The sequence below is a fragment of the Megachile rotundata genome, chromosome 16 (genome assembly GCF_050947335.1).
Source record: "Megachile rotundata isolate GNS110a chromosome 16, iyMegRotu1, whole genome shotgun sequence".
NCBI classification, from domain to species: domain Eukaryota; kingdom Metazoa; phylum Arthropoda; class Insecta; order Hymenoptera; family Megachilidae; genus Megachile; species Megachile rotundata.
This window is the reverse complement of record NC_134998.1, coordinates 9,715,692-9,735,902: the sequence shown is the minus strand read 5'-3', so window position 1 is coordinate 9,735,902 and position 20,211 is coordinate 9,715,692. Positions and strand designations below refer to the sequence as shown.

The following is a 20,211-nucleotide window of genomic DNA, read 5'->3' as shown; positions in this document are numbered from 1 at the left end:
GATACAATGCTTGACCCGGTATTAACTTCCAATTATTAGGCTTTTGAATATGTATGCAGCCCGTATGCGCTTAGGATGTTAAATTTCCGGGTCAAACATGGTCAATATGCATGGCTCGTAGCCATTATAGACCCCATCGGTATATCTATCGGCAAATATTTCGCGTTCGGATACATCAATATGAAAATCCGTGTTATCTTGTTTCAAGGATCCGTGAATTTGTTCTGCAAAACGCATTCAAAAAGCCATTCACATTTTTTTATGGACTCTTTTGAACGATCAAACAATTATCCAAAGCATTGCTCTTTCATTCACAATTTTTTAGCGTTCAAGTAACTTTTTAATGCAAAAAGGCTCACCTTCGATCAGTTGATCCAACATGGCGTAGATGTGAGATGTCGCCTCGTCCGTCATTACCCAGCCTCCCGTGGTCATTTCTAGCCTCCCGTCTTTCACTAGCCTCTTCACGACCATTTTCTTCGTTGGATGGGCACTGGGGATACATAAAAACAGCTGCAAATTTCGGTAAATATTCTTTAGGGACTTAGGGAAAAATAGATTAACCCTGGAGACTACAGGGTTTCTTAGGCTCCAGAGTTTGGTACTTACTCCTTGAGGCTTTAACAGTAACCTCAAGGACTTCACAATAATCATAGTAATCTAGAAGAATCTTGAAACCTACAAGGTAGTCCTAGTGAAGTATTCATTGCCCCCAATGAAATCTTAGTATACACACAGGTATTCCAAGAAAGAGAGTGTCTAAGACAATTGCAGTGGAATTACGACGCGTGGAACTATGGCGCATGGAATTCCAGTGCGTGGAATTACGACGCGTGAAATTATGGGGCGTGGAACTATGGCGCATGAAATTCCAGTGCGTGGAATTACGACGCGTGAAATTATGGGGCGTGGAACTATGGCGCATGGTATTCCAGTGCGTGGAATTACGACGCGTGAAATTATGGGGCGTGGAACTATGGCGCATGAAATTCCAGTGCGTGGAATTACGACGCGTGAAATTATGGGGCGTGGAACTATGGCGCATGAAATTCCAGTGCGTGGAATTACGACGCGTGAAATTATGGGGCGTGGAACTATGGCGCATGGTATTCCAGTGCGTGGAATTACGACGCGTGAAATTATGGGGCGTGGAACTATGGCGCATGAAATTCCAGTGCGTGGAATTACGACGCGTGAAATTATGGGGCGTGGAACTATGGCGCATGAAATTCCAGTGCGTGGAATTACGACGCGTGGAACTATGGCGCATGGTATTCCAGTGCGTGGAATTACGACACGTGAAATTATGGGGCGTGGAACTATGGCGCATGAAATTCCAGTGCGTGGAATTACGACGCGTGAAATTATGGGGCGTGGAACTATGGCGCATGAAATTCCAGTGCGTGGAATTACGACGCGTGAAATTATGGGGCGTGGAACTATGGCGCATGAAATTCCAGTGCGTGGAATTACGACGCGTGGAACTATGGCGCATGGTATTCCAGTGCGTGGAATTACGACGCGTGGAACTATGGCGCATGGAATTCCAGTGCGTGGAATTACGACGCGTGAAACTATGGCGCATGGTATTCCAGAACAATCACAAGTACCTTCAGTACTTAACAATTATCTAGGACAGTCTGGAAATTCTACGAGAACCCCTACTATTCCCAGACTACGTCTGCTTACAGAATTTTTCTTTTCACGAAAGAAAATCCTGCCATTCTTCTAATCCCCCAATATTCGCAGATCGCCTCTGCACGGGGATCGATTGTCCCTGGCTCAAAAGGGTAGAATGGCAGCGGTTTTAACGGGGCTGTTAGGTCCTAGAGAGCGTACGTGTCCCATAGAGTCGTAACGGAGGGGGCCATTAGGGGAACGAGATAGCGTCCAAGATGATCCTGCTCGAACGGTTAGAATGTTCCCTGTAACGACTGGAATATCCTGCGGGATCGTCTGCTTCGTTTTTTTTTTAACGATCGAAAGGACCCGGGATAAAGATGAGGAAGTATCGCGGGCGTAAAAGGAGATCGTGAAGCCCGGCCAACGAGATAAATTCCCTCTGGTCGAGGACTTCTTTATCGAATCGATTCGGGGGATAAGGCGAGCCTCCCGCAGGACGAGACAAAGACGATTTAAGGGAACGGAAATCGTTTCGATGAAGGGATAACGAGAAAATCGAGAGGCATCGGATGTTCCTGGGCCGTTTTCGAGATGGAACACTGCTGGAATGAGCCATGAAATTTTGGATTAGATGAAAAATATGAGGGGGAGGACTTTTGACAGGGGTGCAATTTTATACAGGGTCACTCATAATTGGAGGAAGGCCTGGTACGAGGTGGTAGGGGAGGTGATTATGAACAACTTTTTCCTTTGAAGAAATTGGGTTTGAAGCTTCGTTTTGGAATTATTGATGTAGGCAGGGGTGGACGAGGCACTACTTCTCTGTATAATTGAAGCGGGGGACTAGTGAGCCACTATAGTGGCGCTGTATAGTCTACGACATTCTTGAGAGCAACTATAGTGGCGCTATAATCAAAGAGGACATTTGTAAGAGGCACTATAGTGGTGCTATTTAATCTACAACATTCTTGAGAGCAACTATAGTGGCGCTATAATCAAAGAGGACATTTGTAAGAGGCACTATAGTGGCGCTATATAGGCTATGACATTCGTGAGAGCCACTATCGTGGCGCTATATTATCTCCAACATTCTTGACAGCCACTATAGTGGCGCTATATAGTCTCCGACATTTTTGAGGGTCACTATAGTGGTGCTATATAATCTCCGACATTGGTGAGAACCACTATAGTGGTGCTATATAGTCTCCGACATTCTTGAGAGCCACTATAGTAGCGCTATATAGTCTCCGACATTCTTGAGAGCCACTATAGTGGCGCTATATAACCTCCGACATTTTTGAGAGTCACTATAGTGGAGCTATATATCCTCCGACATTTTTGAGAGCCACTATAGTGGTGCTATATAATCTCTAACATTTTTGAGAACCACTATAGTGGCGCTATATAATCTCAGATATTCTTGAGAGCCACTATAGTAGCGCTCTATAATCTCCGACATTCTTGAGAGCCACTATAGTGGCGATATATAATCTTCGACATTCTTGAGAGCCACTATAGTGGAACTATATAACCTCCGACATTCTTGAGAGTCACTATAATGTCCCTATGCAATCTCCATTTATAAGAGCCACTATAATGGCCCACCGTACCCATAAACGCCACTATTGCAACAATAACCACTACATCCTCGAATCCCTCGAATATCGCATGTTCCGTCAGAAGGTATGAGTTTCGCTGTTTCGTGAAAGCAGGAATTGTGACTCGGCAAGTGAAATGCACGGCCTATAAACATGATTTGTATCGAGAATTGTATCGCACGAAATTACAAGTTGCGCCGTGACACGTTACTCGCCGCTATCTGCGATGTAACTTACAATTACGCGACCTGTATATCACCGAGCCGTCCTAAGATATTCGTATTTAACTCCCTTAGTCGATGAATTATGCTCGGAGGGGAAAGCGTGCAACCCCGTTTTCCAGTGAATTCCCCTGATTTTACGACTGCGAGCGTTCACCCTCATTTTTAAACTGATGCTACAACCAGATAAATACTAACCTCTCCCACCAGAGTGACAGGAAGGACACTTCGCTCCAGATGAAAGTCATATTCGGCCATTGTTGAAGTTTTGAGACCATGTTGTTTAGGATGCTCCGGGTGGAGCTGTGGAAGTACTGCTCGAACGTCTTCAGCCAGCCTGGGTCCGTGTGGCTGTGCGGTACTAGGATCACCTGGAACCATGACATTTTTATTATATAGCTTTTCATTCTGTGGGGATACGTTAGGAAGTTTCTACTAGGTCTCCTGAAGTCTGTATAGTCTTTAGGGACTCTAGGGTCCTTATAGCACTAAGGATATTTAGAGTCCATGTGGTTCTTTAAGGATCCCAGCGCGTGGTATTACGATGCGTAGTATTCCAGCGCGTGGTATTCCAGCGCGTGGTATTTCGTCGCGTGGTATTCCAGCGCGTGGTATTCCAGCGCGTGGTAATCCACCGCGTGGTATTCCAGCGCATGGTATTCCAGCGCGTGGTATTACAATGCGTGGTATTCCAGCGCGTGGTATTCCAGCGCGTGGTAATCCAGCGCGTGGTATTCCAGCGCGTGGTATTACAGCGCGTGGTATTCCAGCGCGTGGTATTCCAGCGCGTGGTATTCCAGCGCGTGGTAATCCATCGCGTGGTATTACAATGCGTAGTATTCCAGCGCGTGGTATTCCAGCGCGTGGTAATCCAGCGCGTGGTATTCCAGCGCGTGGTATTCCAGCGCGTGGTATTACAATGCGTAGTATTCCAGCGCGTGGTATTCCAGCGCGTGGTATTCCAGCGCGTGGTAATCCAGCGTCTGGTATTCCAGCGCGTGGTATTCCAGCGCGTGGTATTCCAGCGCGTGGTATTTCAGCGCGTGGTATTCCAGTGCGTGGTATTCCAGCGCGTGGTAATTCAGCGCGTGATATTCCAGCGCGTGATATTCCAGCGCGTGGTAATTCAGCGCGTGGTAATCCACCGCGTGGTAATCCAGCGCGTGGTAATCCACCGCGTGGTAATCCAGCGCGTGGTATTCCAGCGCGTGGTATTACAGCGCGTGGTACTCCTGCGCGTGGAATTACGGTGGTCACAGTGGTCTCTAAACCTCTTAAGCTGCCTAGGCACCTAACTGAACATCTAACTCTAGTCCAACTCTAGTCTCCATGTGCCCCAGATTCCTCAAGGTTCCCATATCCATCAAGAACCATAGGACTCCCAAGGTAACCACAATTCCCAAAGTCCCTAGAGTGCGAACTGTAGATTCCCCATCCCTGGAGTTCTTAAATTCCCAAAAGTGCCAATACTCCTATAGCTCTGAAGTCTCCAAAACTTCTTAGATCTTCTAAGGTTCCTGACTCCCCTAGGGTTTCTACATCTACTACACCCTGCCAAAAGCTTTTTAGTGCCGCCCAGATTTCCTAAAAGTTCCCAGATTGCGTCAAGAGTCTAAGGAAGTCCTTAGTTTCCCTAATCACTCCACATAAAAAAGTGAACCTTTAACCCAGAAGAAATTTACTACAGAACCCATCAACCAGTCCGCGAATTCACGCCCGTTAGCGCGGATAATCGTGATTTCAGGAAGTAGCCGGGAAAGTTATCGGGAAACTAGTGGCGGAACAGATCATGTTGTTCCCGGGTTGAAACAGGGAAGAGGGCAGTCGAGGATGAAGGACCACGGGCGTGTTAAAGGGGAACTACGATCCTGGCCAGGCTCGTTCCATGCATACGAATAAGCTTCCGCATCTCGAGCGACTGCTTTCGCAAACGTTACTCGTTCCTCTGGTTACCTTATTAAGGGGCGCAAGATGACTGGATCGTAATTAACGCTCGTCTTTGCCAACTATTTGAACAGTGAGCAACAATCGGTGAGTCACGCCGGAGCAACTTAACCCAACCGGGTCAAACTGCGGGTCCCTTGCAAAGTACAGGCTGTTTCATTCACTTTGTAACTTTTTGATAGTGCATTTTTTGGAACATCCTGTATTTCTAACTTTGTTCTTCCCATTGTTTAGTGGGACGGTCGAGGATAGGTTCTTTTTAAAATACAGGGTGTTTCATTTACTCTGTAACTTCATTCTGGTGGTACATTTTTTGAAACAGCCTGTATGTCTAACTTTATCACTTGCTGATCGATGTGTTGAGTTCACGACGAATATATTCATTCAAGACATAACTCAGAACGATCGAGGAAATGTTCTTTTTAAAATACAGGGTGTTTCATTTACTCTGTAACTTCATTCTGGTGGTACATTTTCTGAAACAGCCTGTATTTCTAACTTCATCATTTGCTGATCGATGTGTTGAGTTCACGACGAATATATTCATCAAAGACATAATTCAGAACGATCAAAGAAATGTTCTTCTCAAAGTACAGGCTGTTTCATTTATTGTGTAACGTTATTGGTAGCACATTTTTTGAACGAGCCTGTATATCCAACTTTCTAGTTTGCTGGTCAATGCAAGAGTTTGTGATTAATTTATATATCAGAGACATCGTATAGTGGACGAATCAAGGAAATGTCCTTCTCAAAGTACAGGCTGTTTCATTTATCGTGTAACGTTATCGATAACACATTTTTTGAACGAGCCTGTATTACCAACTTTCTAAATTGCTGATCAATGGAAGAGTTTGTGAGGAATTTATATGAGGAAATGTTCTTCTGAAGATACAGGGTGTTTCATTTATCGTGTAACATTATTGTAGCACATTTTTTGAACGAGCCTGTATTTCCAACTTTCTAAATTGCTGATCAATGGAAGAGTTTGTGAGAAATTCATATGAGGAAATGTTCTTCTGAAGATACAGGGTGTTTCATTTATCGTGTAGCATTATTGCAGCACATTTTATGAACGAGCCTGTATTTCCAACTTTCTAGTTTGTTGGTCAACGGCGAAATCCGTCAAAGACATCGTTCCGAATGATCGAAATAAAATTCCCTAGTGTCTGTGAGGGAATAGCGGGGTTAAATTTCAGGGAAACGTCGTTAAATCATCGATCCAGCGGAAGTTGGACGTTCCCTGGTGGTCGAGTAATAAACGGGGGTGTGCATAAAAGCGGTTCGCGAACTATGCGCAGTTCAGCGAGCCTCCCGACGCTGATTATGAGCGAACGGGTATCGGTTTATCGTAATCCTTTGTCGCGACGGTTCTCAACTCTCTTCTTTTTCCGGTCGCGCTCGAGTCAGCCTGAAAGATCAAACGGGCACCGCGTTAAATATTCATAAAAAGAGAACGTAGGAAAAAAGGCGTCGACGACGGGCGGAGAAAAACCTAGGGAAAAAAATTGGTTCCCGTGACCGGTATGAATTTTCATTCGCCAAACTTCGGGATCGAGTTTGACAAATTTCGAATGCGTCGACCTGGAAATCTGCCGTTAACAGGGCAAACTGCTGATCGATCGATTCTGGAAAAAAATTCCCTAGATGGCCAGAATTTTTGGCGGTGTTATCCACGGTGAATAACGATCGCCATTCAACGAACGAACCGAAACGGGTAAATCGTAATGAGCCTCGCAAATTGTTTTACGAGCAATGTTGGCCGGCGTGCGGCTACATTACAGGCTCGAGCCGGCAGTGTGTCAATTACGAAATAACGTCGTTATCGTGGCCAGCTTGGTGTGGCCTAATTAACGGATTTCCTGCCGCTCCACTCTTTCTATCGTTTGCGGCTGAGAACCACTGTACGTTGTAATTTTGCTACGGACTTTACGAACCAATTTAATACTTTACGTGGAGTAATGTGTACGGGCCGAGTATTATAGATTTGTCTAGGAAAAATGGTGGTGCAGGACGCGGTGATGGAGTAGGTGAGTAATTCCAACGCACTGTAATTCCATGCTCCGTAACTCCACGCGTTGTAATACCACGCATTGTAATACCACGCGCTGGAATACCACGCGCTGGAATACCACGCGCTGGAATACCACGCATTGTAATACCACGCGCTGGAATACCACGCGCTGGCATACCACGCGCTGGAATACCACGCATTGTAATACCACGCGCTGGAATACCACGCGCTGGAATACCACGCGTTGAATTACCACGCGCTGGATTACCACGCGCTGGAATACCACGCGCTGGAGTTCCACGTGCTGGAATACCACGCGTTGGAATACCACGCGCTGGATTACCACGCGCTGGAATACCACGCGCTGGAATACCACGCACTGAATTACCATGCGCTGGAATACCACGCGCTGGAATACCACGCGCTGGAATACCACGCGCTGGAATACCACGCGCTGGAATACCACGCGCTGGAATACCACGCGCTGGAGTTCCACGCGCTGGAATGCCACGCGCAGGAGTACCATGCGCTGGAATACCACGCGCTGAATTACCACGCGCTGAATTACCACGCTCTGGAATACCACGCGCTGGAGTACCACGCGCTGGAATACCACGCACTGAATTACCACGCGCTGAATTACCACGCGCTGGAATACCACGCGCTGGAGTTCCCCGCGCTGGAATGCCACGCGCTGGAGTACCATGCGCTGGTATACCACGCGCTGAATTACCACGCGCTGAATTACCACGCGCTGGAATACCACGCGCTGGAGTACCACGCGCTGGAGTACCACGCACTGAATTACCACGCGCTGGAATACCACGCGCTGGAATACCACGCATTGTAATACCGCGCGCTGAATTACCACGCGCTGGAATATCACACGCTGAATTACCACGCGCTGGAATACCACGTGTTGAATTACCACGCGCTGGAATTTCACGCCTCGTAACTCTACGCGCTGTAATGCCACACGCTGTAATTCCACGCCCCGTAATTCCACGCGTCTTATATTTCATGCGTTGTAATTCCACTTACCATAATTCCACGCGTTGTACATTCCATACATCGTAATTCCATACGCTGTAAATTCTACGCGTCGTAATTCCACGCACCGTAATTCCATATACCATAATTATGGCTTGCTATAATGGAGGGGCAAGTTTTGCCTAAGGGTGACTATGTGGAATTAGGGTAACTGTATGGAACTCCTATGATACAAGATGTCCGCTGCGAAGATATTAGCAATCTTATACTCCTAGGGATTCCTAGAACCTACAGACCAGAGATCGAAAGAACTTTGGAGGTGAACATTCTCCGGATGCTTGGGATAGTAAAGTAGCAATACAGGACCCTGGTAACCTTAGACATGTTATCGTGCTATGTACCTAATAACGAGGGAAACAACGATAATAACCGAACAATAAGGACAGGAAGGAAGGAAGGAAGGGCAAGATAGGAGGAAGCGGAAGGTGCATTCCATGGCGAAACCATCGAAGATTCCAGTATTGTGGCGCGTGTTTTCGAAAAGGCCACCGCCCACCATTGTGTCTGGTCCACAATGCACCGTGATGAGCCTGTATTGTCGAACTTGTCGAACTCTGCCGCGATCCCAGGCCGAGGGGAAGTCTCACGTCCGGCTCCGGGTTTGTCCTTGCCGTCGAAGTACCCGTGGTGTTGTCGCTTCACAGTCTCCTGGGTATTCGATCAAATCGCTTTCGTCCGGCAAAACATTCGCATAGATATATTCCTTCTGTTTCCTGTTAATTGTCACTTTACTGTTGCGATTTTTCGGTGGGCATTCAATTTGGGTCGATTGTAGTTCAATGCGCTGGAGTGCCATGCGCTGTATTGCCATAAGTGGTAATTCCATGCATTGTAATTCCACACGCCGTAATTCCATGCACTGTAATTCGACGTACTGTATTTCCACGCGCCGTATTTCCATGTGTTGCAATTCTACGCTCTGTAATTCCACGTACTGCAATTCTACGCGCCGTAGATTCAATGCGCTGTAATTCCACGCATCGTAGTTCCATGCCCCGTAATTCCACGCGCTGCAATTTCACGCGCCGTAGATTCAATGCGCCGTAATTTCACGCATCGTAATTCCACGTCCCGTAATTCCACGTGTTACAATTCCATGCGCCGTAGATTCAATGCGCCGTAATTCCACGCATCGTATATTCAACGCGTCGTAATTCCACGCGTTATAATTCCACGTGCTGCAATTCTACGCGCCGAAGCTTCAATGCGCCGTAATTCCACAGCATCGTATATTCAACGCACCGTAATTCCACGCGCTATAATTCCACATGCTGCAATTCTACGCGCCGAAGCTTCAATGCGCCGTAATTCCACGCATCGTAGTTCCACGCTCCGTAATTCCACGTGTTACAATTCCATGCGCCGTAGATTCAATGCGCCGTAATTCCACGCATCGTATATTCAACGCGCCGTAATTCCACGCGTCGTATATTCAATATGCTGTAACTCCACGCGCTGTAATTTCCTGCGCTATAAATTCCATGCATCGTAATTCCACGCGCCACAATTCCACGCGCTATACCTCCACAAGTTATAATTCCACGCGCCATAATTCCACGCCACATAATTTTCCACGATGTAATCGTACGTATGGAAGTTTTACGCGTCGCACACCCCCGCGTTATATCGCCACGCATCGTCATACGCTCATAACCGAAGTAATCTACTATGTCAGCATAAAAGCTGGCAATGTTGAGGGTAAAAATCCAGTGCTAACGGGGAGAAACGTCTCCATGGAACGTGATAATCGAACAGGTTCAAGAATATGTGCGCGGGTCTCGCCTACTTAGCTTTTCCGCACGACCTCCTCGTACCGGGCCGCCATAAACACGCCAATATTATCCAATCTCCTCTAACAAGGTGATACTGCTCTTCCCTTGGATCCACGGGAAAGTTGGTCCGCATAAACGAGAACTTATATCGAACGGCGGCAGGAAATTTCGAGAAAATCTTGGATCGTCCAAGAGCCTCCTACAGGGTGACTCAAAATAAACGTCCGTCATAAATGATTTCGATTAATTTTAGCTGATTGTTTTCGGTTAAAAGGCTCTGCATCTGAGAGTTATCCTTAATTAGAGGAAGATAAGAGAAACACGTCTGTACACGTGACCCAGACGACTTTATCTCGAGGCTTTTACGTCACTCTGGAAGTAGAAGTCGCCGCCAAAAGTACATCACGAACGCCCCAGGTTAATTTCCGGCCTGGCAACTTGCAAACTTAGCGCAACTTCTCGTTCCAAGGCACGCTTTCCCCGCTGAAAACTAAAAGCTGGGTCTTTTTGAGACGATCAGAGGCAGACTTCTTTCTCGTTCGCCGCCTGAGCCTCGCAACGATGTATCTTGTCCGATCGATAAGGGGATGCCGGGACACAATTGTTCCGGGAAACTGGAGACGGTTATTAGGATAAGCGAATCGTTCTCGGATTTCTCTGGCAATTAAACGAACCTGAGTAAGGAGATCCAATCCTGAATAAACGTCCCTTACTCCTTTTTTTGCTCGGAGGGACGGCCAGACGTTTATATCTTTCAGAGAAAATTCGAGAATCCGTGTCCTCTCGAATAAATCGGTTATATTTATCTTGCTCCATGGTTTGCTGCTACGCATATTTATATAACCCGAGTCACGTGGCAGCTCGAGATTACGTCATTCGTTGGCGGCAAATTTGAACTGTCTTATTAATTTGTTCGGTGAACTATAAAATATGTGTATTGTGTTGTGAAAGAATAAGTTTATAGTAATTTCACGCACTGTACATTCCACGCGTTGTAATTCCACGCGTCGTAATTCCACGCTTCGTAATTGCACGCACCATAATTCTATGTGTTGTACTTTCACGCTCTGTAATTCCATGCGTCGTAATTCCACGCGCTGTGAATTTCACGCGTCGTAATTGCACGCACCGTAATTCTATGCGTTATACTTTCACGCTTTGTAATTCCACGCGCTGTAAATTCCACGCATCGTAATTCCTCGCGTCGTAATTCCCACGCGCTGTACATTCCACGTGTCATAATTCCACGCTCTGTAATTCCATGCGTTGTAATTCCACGCGCTGTGAATTTCACGCGTCGTAATTGCACGCACCGTAATTCTATGCGTTATACTTTCACGCTTTGTAATTCCACGCGCTGTAAATTCTACGCATCGTAATTCCACGTGTCATAATTCCACGCTCTGTAATTCCATGCGTCGTAATTCCACGCGCTGTGAATTCCACGCGTCGTAATTGCACGCACCGTAATTCTATGCGTTATACTTTCACGCTTTGTAATTCCACGCGCTGTAAATTCCACGCATCGTAATTCCACGCGTCGTAATTCCCACGCGCTGTACATTCCACGCGTCATAATTCCACGCGCTGTGAATACCACGCGTCGTAATTGCACGCACCGTAATTCTATGCGTTGTACTTTCACGCTCTGTAATTCGACGCGCCATAATTCCATGCGCTATACTTCCCCAAGTTATAATTCCACGCCATACAATTTTCCACGATGTAATCGTGCGTATGGAAGTTTGAAAAATGAAATAATTGGAGAAAAATGTCAATATTGAAGAACTGATATTAAATTCCAGTCCGCCATGTTAAAAGTCGGCCATATTAAACTTCGTGACGTCATCGCGTTAATGGACGTTCCTTCGACTATGTCCATAACCCAAAACGCTTCGTGTCCAAAATTAATGACACGTGATAAATTTTCGAGGTCTGAGAATATACACGTTATTCCCGGAAAATCTGATCAGCCTAATGAAGCAGCAACAAAATGGTGGATGTAAGGGCGCGTTTACAACGAGAGTACACAACCAGCTTAGAAAGGATCCGAGCAACGTTCATACGTGTTTCCTGAGGCCTCAAGGCGGATCCACGTCAACGAACGGCGAACGAAACTTCGTTAACGAATCTACGAAATGCCTCGTACACGGTGGCTTAATTAGCTCGCGAACCTGAATACCCGTTCGTTGCAATTAACAACTGAAGCCGGAAGGGAACAGGGAGTACCTGCCGCGTTTGCTGTTCGATAAGATCGATGCTGAATCGATATCTTGGGTCAATGACTTTTCTCGATATTCCTCGTGAAACATGGACGTGTAATTGGTTAGCAATTTTGAAATGGTGAGATGGAGTTTTAGGTTATGTTTGTAATTAGAGGCTAGTTTGAGTTAGTTTTAGGTTAGGTTTGTGTTAGAATCAGGTTAGGTTCAAACGAGGTTTAGGCTGGGTTTAAGTAACGCTTAGGTTAGGTTCTAATAAGGTTTAGGTCAGGTTAAGTTAGTTTCAAGTAAGGTTTATGAAGTTAGGTTAGGTTTAAGTAATGTTTAGGTTAAATTCATGTAAGGTTTGTGAAGTTAGGTTAGGTTCAAGTAACGTTTAGGTTAGATTTAAGTAAGGCTTATGAAGTTAGGTTAGATTCAAGTAAGGTTTATAAAGTTAGGTTAGATTCAAGTAAGGCTTATAAAGTTAGGTTAGATTCAAGTAAGGCTTATGAAGTTAGGTTAGATTCAAGTAAGGCTTATGAAGTTAGGTTAGATTCAAGTAAGGCTTATGAAGTTGGGTTAGATTGAAGTAAGGTTTATGAAGTTAGGTTAGATTCAAGTAAGGTTTGCGAAGTTAGGTTAGATTCAAGTAAGGCTTATGAAGTTGGGTTAGATTCAAGTAAGGTTTATAAAGTTGGGTTAGATTCAAGTAAGGCTTATGAAGTTAGGTTAGATTCAAGTAAGGCTTATGAAGTTAGGTTAGATTCAAGTAAGGCTTATGAAGTTAGGTTAGATTCAAGTAAGGCTTATGAAGTTGGGTTAGATTCAAGTAAGGCTTATGAAGTTAGGTTAGATTCAAGTAAGGCTTATGAAGTTGGGTTAGATTCAAGTAAGGCTTATGAAGTTAGGTTAGATTCAAGTAAGGCTTATGAAGTTGGGTTAGATTCAAGTAAGGCTTATGAAGTTAGGTTAGATTCAAGTAAGGCTTATGAAGTTGGGTTAGATTCAAGTAAGGTTTATAAAGTTGGGTTAGATTCAAGTAAGGCTTATGAAGTTAGGTTAGATTCAAGTAAGGCTTATGAAGTTAGGTTAGATTCAAGTAAGGTTTATGAAGTTAGGTTAGATTCAAGTAAGGTTTATGAAGTTAGGTTAGATCCATGTAAGGGTTATGAAGTTAGGTTAGGTTAAAGTAATGTTTGAGTTATGTTCAAGTAAGGTTCAGGAATTTAGTCAGATTATATTTGACGATTATAAGTTATGTTACCTTAAGCGATGGTCTGGTAGGATCCTTCCTGAGCTCCGCATACCTGGCCTCGAAGCTGTCGTCCCAATATTCTCTGCTTCTCATCCACGACGGCTGTAACAAACCAAAACGATAAATTAAAAACAGATGAACAAAAAGAGTAAACTTCAGTACCTACAATATCTGTCCCTATTTTCACCCCCGGTTTATTAAATACCCTAGGAAAATCTTAAGCAAACCAGATTCGTAGAGATGTTTCACGGATCAAGCAGATCCCGGCCAGACAGATAAATGGAAAGATAGATAGCCGTAGAAAATAAGAGGGGATACCCCGTGCCGAGAAAAACAGAAGGAGAACCAGCCACCCCCCGGTTCTCGGGGTCTAATTTCGTTAAAGGCGTGTGAAGGCGAACCGTAAGATCGATCGAGTCGAAAGAAAGTGCCTCTTGGCAAATAATCCACCGCTGAAAGACGGTCTCGATGGATTACGGGTCTGTCGATGCTTCTCGCTGTTTAATTAACGTCCATGGGATTAACTCTGTTACCGGGGAATACTCGACTGGTACCCTGTCTATCGATCGGTCGCTTTAAATTGAAAATATAGGATCAAAGTTCAACGTTTACATTCTAAATGGTTTATTACTATTCAGACTCTCGAAATTGGTTATTTGACATGCGATATTGCTTGTACGGCTCGGAGATTAGGTTGTATGATTACACTCTGACTGGTTCGTCTATTCGGATGATATTCAGTGTTACAACCTGTACGTGGGACAGGTAATGGAAGAGGTATATTTTCATAAAGAAGGTCCACGATACTTCATTCCCAGTTAAAAATATAGTAAAACGTTGCGACTAGAGCACACCTTACCAAGAAACTAATGAATCAAAGAGGTGTACCGTTAAGAAGAGCGTAAAGTCTCGAATTTATGCGGCAGATGAAATATCAAGGACAATGGTCGGGCATCGGGTTGGTTTTCTTTTAATTAAAAGCGAGCTTACTCGCTGATACATCGAAACAGCCTCGCGGCTGCTTTTAATTAAAGGATCGCAGCTGCATTTTTTAAATTGTCGCGCGGCAACCAATGGACAAATATTTCCCGCGGGTCGTTTGGCACGTAGCCCGTTATACAAAGAAAAAGAAAAATGGCGAAAAACAAAAAGGAAGAATAAATAAAGGAAAAATTCAATTCTGCAGCAATGCGCCAGGTATACGCGATAATTATTTGCACATGCCCCTGAAAATATTAATTTTCAAGAAACCTTCCTCTCGCGGACGAGCGAGAGGAATTTTTGCCGGGCTAACAAAGAAAAAAAAGAAGGAGAGAATGATATTCACGCGATATTCTCCCTCCCTCGACATCGTTGCATTAAATTTCTCGTTTCGCTGAAAATTACGCTTGTATTCCATTTTCAGGCAGGTTTTTAAACCGTGCTCGAGCCCAGTTTCAATTTTTTTTTTTTTATCTGCCCATTCGCCCGTCCGGATGATTCCAAATATCCTCATTCTCTTTTTGCGAATATAACGAGCAAAATTTCAAAGTACCGAAGAGATTAAAAATATTATTACGCTGATATTCAACTGTACGTTTTTGTTTGTATGGCTCGGCTTGATATCGGAACGGGATTTTATTATTTTGCGCGATAACTCGTCCGTCGAACATGTTATGGCGAAGTTATTAATTAAAAACGGGTGCCTACATGTGAATTGCGCAGTCTAAGCCCTGGCTGCCGAGGCGCATGCGCGGAACTGTGGAGGATGCTGGGAAGTTTCGTATCTTAGGACGTCACAGTTTTACGTTCTATATCTTACATTTTTGGGACTTTGGTGTTTTGGGCAATTTAGTTTAAGTTTTTTAGGGGTTCTAAGACCTTAGGTTAAGTTAGTTACGTCTTAGAAACTTAGCACTGTATGCTTTTGGCAATTTAGGACTTAGGTACTATGATGATATAGGGCTTAGGTCTCGTGTGATCTTAAGACTTAGGTGCTGTTCTTTAGATTGTTGATAGTGGGATCCTAGGTGGTATGACTTAGAGAGTCATGGAGTCCTAGGACTATATTCACATCTGATGGATCATGGAAGTCACAGGATCCTAGGTCTTATAGTCATCTCTGATGCATCATAGAAGTCATGGAGTCCTAGGTCCTATATACACATCTGATGGATCATGGAAGTCATAGGATCCTAGGTCTTATAGTCAACTCTGATGCATCACAGAAGTCATGGAGTCCTAAGTCCTATATTCACATCTGATGGATCATGGTAGTCATAGGATCCTAGGTCCTATACCCATCTCTGATGCATCATAGAAGTCATGGAGTCCTAAGTCCTATACTCACATCTGACAAATCATGGAAGTCATAGGATCCTAGGTCCTATACCCATCTCTGATGCATCATAGAAGTCATGGAGTCCTAAGTCCTATATACACATCTGACAAATCATGGAAGTCATAGGATCCTAGGTCTTATACCCATCTCTGATGCATCACAGAAGTCATGGAGTCCTAAGTCCTACATTCACATCTGACAAATCATGAAATTCACAGGCTCTTAGGTTCTATATTCACATCTGATGGAAGAGTCACACTGTCCTAGGCCCTAAGTCCAGATCCTCGAGGTCCTATGATCCTAGGCACTGTAGTTTAGGCTTGCTGTGTTCCTAGGATCATAGGTATTATGCTTTAGAATGTTGGAATCCTTGAGATCACTCAGTTAGGTCCTACACCTTAGGACCAAAACACCTAATGGTTTTTGTACCAAGATCATGTGCTTTGAACTTTCAGGAGTCGTAGCATGTCACCTTCTATGCAGACACTTCATTCTATTCTAAGTTCTGGGTTCATAGAACGTCCCAGACATAGTCCCTCATATTCAGTCCCACTATATGATCCTCTCCGATGCTATTATACTTCAGTCACACTTTCTAGTCCCAAGATCATGTGCTTTGAACTTTCAGGAGTCGTAGTACGTCACCTCCTATACAGACACTTGAATCTACTCTAAGTTCTAGGTTCATAGAACGTCCCAGACATAGTCCCTCATATTCAGTCCCACTATATGATCCCCTCTGATCCTATTATACTTCAGTCACACTTTCTGGTCCCAAGATCATGTGCTTTGAACTTTCAGGAGTCGTAGCATGTCACCTTCTATGCAGACACTTGAATCTACTCTAAGTTCTGGGTTCATAGAACGTCCCAGATCTTGTCCTTCATATTCAGTCCCACTATATGATCCTCTCCGATCCTATTATACTTCAGTCACACTCTCTGGTCCCAAGATCATGTGCTTTGAACTTTCAGGAGTCGTAGCATGTCACCTTCTATGCAGACACTTGATTCTACTCTAAGTTCTGGGTTCATAGAACGTCACAGACATAGTCCCTCATATTCAGTCCCACTATATGATCCTCTCCGATGCTATTATACTTCAGTCACACTTTCTGGTCCCAAGATCATGTGCTTTGAACTTTCAGGAGTCGTAGTACCCACTATATGATCCTCTCTGACCCTATTATACTTCAGTCACACTTTCTGGTCCCAAGTATCATCTAAGTTCATCTTCTGAGTCCCACGTTTGAAGGTGACCTTCACCCACGTGCAAGATCTGTATATCCCTGGAAGCTTCTGTCAACGTCTGTTGCGTATACAGTAGTGACCAAGGTATCTACGAACGTAAATAACCGAACGACACCGTGACAAATGATAAGCGTGAGAAAAAAGTAAGGAGCAACGTCCTCTAAGTGGATCGTGCTCATCTGTTCCAAGCAGGTGGTCTCGATCACGTCGGATCACCCTCGGTTCGAGGGTAATCTTGCTGCTGGGAAGCATGAAGCATTCTGCGTCAATCACGCGTCAGGAACAAAGGAATGCTTAGCGCACTGGATGCACCCATTTGCCTCCATGTCGTAGACGCTTCCCGTCGCTTCTGCGTCTCCTTTGACACGCCATCGGACCACGCACAGATCCACCCGAACGGGGGAAAATAAACCATCTAGGCCATGTCGTATCAATCAACGCCCGGGAATCCTGATAAATCGAGCTCGTCTTACGGGATGCGATATCTCATCGTTGTCGCGGGAGAACCTTGGATCTTCAAGATAAATAATAGAATTTCTTGTTTATCACGTTTATTTTTTTTTTGTGTTGTTCTTTGGGAATTAATAGGTAAATTAATTGTTCATTGGGGATTAATAGGTAAAGGGTGTTTGATGAGGGGAGACTGTTAGGTTCTTCAAGTGGGATGATGGAAGTAGGGCTGATACCATTTTTACAAAGTGGGACAGTGGACTTAGGGGTGCTATGATATTTGCATTTCTCAAATTGGAGCATTTGAGTCAGGGTTGCTACCATGTTTGCAAAGTGGGACACTGGACTTATCATTTTGTAATTTTTTGAAGAGTGCTGGACTTAGGGGTGCCACCATGTTCCTATTTTTCATATTACAGCATTTGACTCAGGGTTGCTACCATGTCTGCAAAGTGGGACACTGGACTTATCATTTTTGAATTTTTTGAAGAGTGCTGGACTTAGGGGTGCTGCCATGTTCCTATTTTTCATATTAGAGCATTTGATTCAAGGTTGCTACCATGTCTGCAAAGTGGGACACTGGACTTATCATTTTTTAATTTTTTGAAGAGTGCTGGAGTTAGGGGTGCCATCATGTTCCTATTTTTAATATCAGAGCATTTGACTCAGGGTTGCTACCATGTTTGCAAAGTGGGACACTGGACTTATCATTTTTGAATTTTTTGAAGAGGAGTGCTGGACTTAGGGGTGCTACCATATTCTTATTTTTCATATCAGAGTATTTGACTCAGGGTTGCTACCATGTTTGCAAAGTGGCACACTGTACTTATCATTTTGTAATTTTTTGAAGAGGAGTGCTGGACTTAGGGGTGCTGCCATGTTCCTATTTTTTAACCGACTTCGAAAAAGGAGGAGGTTACTCGATTCGATCAGTATATTTTTTCATATCAGAGCATTTGAGTCAAGGTTGCTACCATGTCTGCAAAGTGGGACACTGTACTTATCATTTTGTAATTTTTTGAAGAGTGCTGGACTTAGGGGTGCTACCACGTTCCTATTTTTCATATTAGAACATTTGACTCAGTTGCTACTATCTCTCCACTTTTCATAGAGTACTAACATGCTATCATCTCTCCACTTTTCAAAATAGTGGCACGACTGGTCACTTACTTTCCTGAGCCATTCTCAAATAACTCAAAGGCTGGTGCCTTAATGCAATCTTCGAATTTTCCCCATTCTACAAGATGCTTCATCAAATATCTCAAAGCCTACCCCAAACTTAAAAGACTATTCCAGATTTCTTGACGGGTTGGTATCCAATTTCACAAAGAACTTTTACAACCTTCCTAAGCTAAGAATCCCATCAGATCCCCTAACAAAATAAACCCCTTACTTCCAGAGCTTAAAGATGATCGTGTATCTATGAAAATCCATGGAACGATACCATAAAAGATATCTAGCAAAGGACCTCGGTATAATGCGTATTGGGGTGGCATTACAGGGTTGAAAACAAGAGAGAGGAATAAATTGCGTTTGCTTTGGTATCCGACGCACCGCCGCCGACGTAATTGCTCGTCCCCTTGGCGCCTGGAAATTTACCGGAAAGATCGGCTCGTTCGGACCCCACGTTTCTTTATTATCGTCGTTCAGAGGATCGTCGTAATCCCGGACTACATGGCGAAAATCCTTGTGGGTGGACATTTGCACGTTGACCTTTTGCCTCTTGATGGCCTTCTTTAATAATGTTTGTATGAAGACATCAAACGAAGGTGTAAAAAGGTCGGGCCATATTGTAAGAAGTGCTATTTAGGGCTAGCTGTTTGTGGCCTATAAGGGATCGAAATATAACGTGGTCGTAAATCGCAATGATCCGTAAACTGATACGTTGATGTACTCATAGGATGGCACATCATAAAATGTTACTGACTATGTATTTCAAATTAGACGTCCTTTTCAAAAATTGTATTTTTCATTAAATTTATGTTTAGACTGTATTTGTGTGTTTAGTAAAAAATGTAACTGACTATGTACTTCATATGACATTAGGATCATGCAGTTTCAGAAAACAACACCTTTTATTAAATTTACGACTATGCTATATCTGTGTGATTGTTATAAAATGTGACTGACTATGTACTTCATATGACATTAGGATCATTCAGTTTTAAAAGGCAACACCTTTTATTAAATTTACGACCATGCTTTATTTTTGTGTCTGCTGTAAGATATGACTGACTATGTACTTCATATGACATTAGGATTATTCAATTTCAAAAAACAGCACCTTTAATTAAATTTACGACCATGCTTTATTTTTGTGTCTTCTATAAGATAGGACAGACTGTATACTTCATATGACATTAGGATTATTCAGTTTCAAAAAACAACACCTTTTATTAAATTTACGACCATGCTATATCTGTGTGATTGTTATAAAATGTGACTGACTATGTACTTCATATGACATTAGGATCATTCAGTTTTAAAAGGCAACACCTTTTATTAAATTTACG

The 20,211-nt window shown here is 43.9% G+C and overlaps 1 protein-coding gene across 6 annotated transcripts in view; it reads right to left on the bottom strand.

Moving 5' to 3' along the window:
- The window catches only part of alpha-Man-IIb (alpha-Mannosidase class II b), a 118,183-nt gene that overhangs the window by 18,296 nt on the left and 79,676 nt on the right, over nt 1-20,211 (bottom strand). For 5 of the 6 annotated variants that reach the window (XM_012283415.2, XM_003702435.3, XM_076541627.1 and 2 more), the window contains 3 exons: nt 13,688-13,780; nt 3,641-3,813; nt 360-493 (listed from right to left, as the gene is read on the bottom strand). In XM_012283415.2, coding sequence (XP_012138805.1) covers nt 360-493; nt 3,641-3,813; nt 13,688-13,780 — 400 coding nt within the window. Of the gene's footprint in view, nt 1-359; nt 514-3,640; nt 3,814-13,687; nt 13,781-20,211 lie in introns of those variants that run through there. The other variant, XM_076541628.1, reaches the window with a different exon arrangement.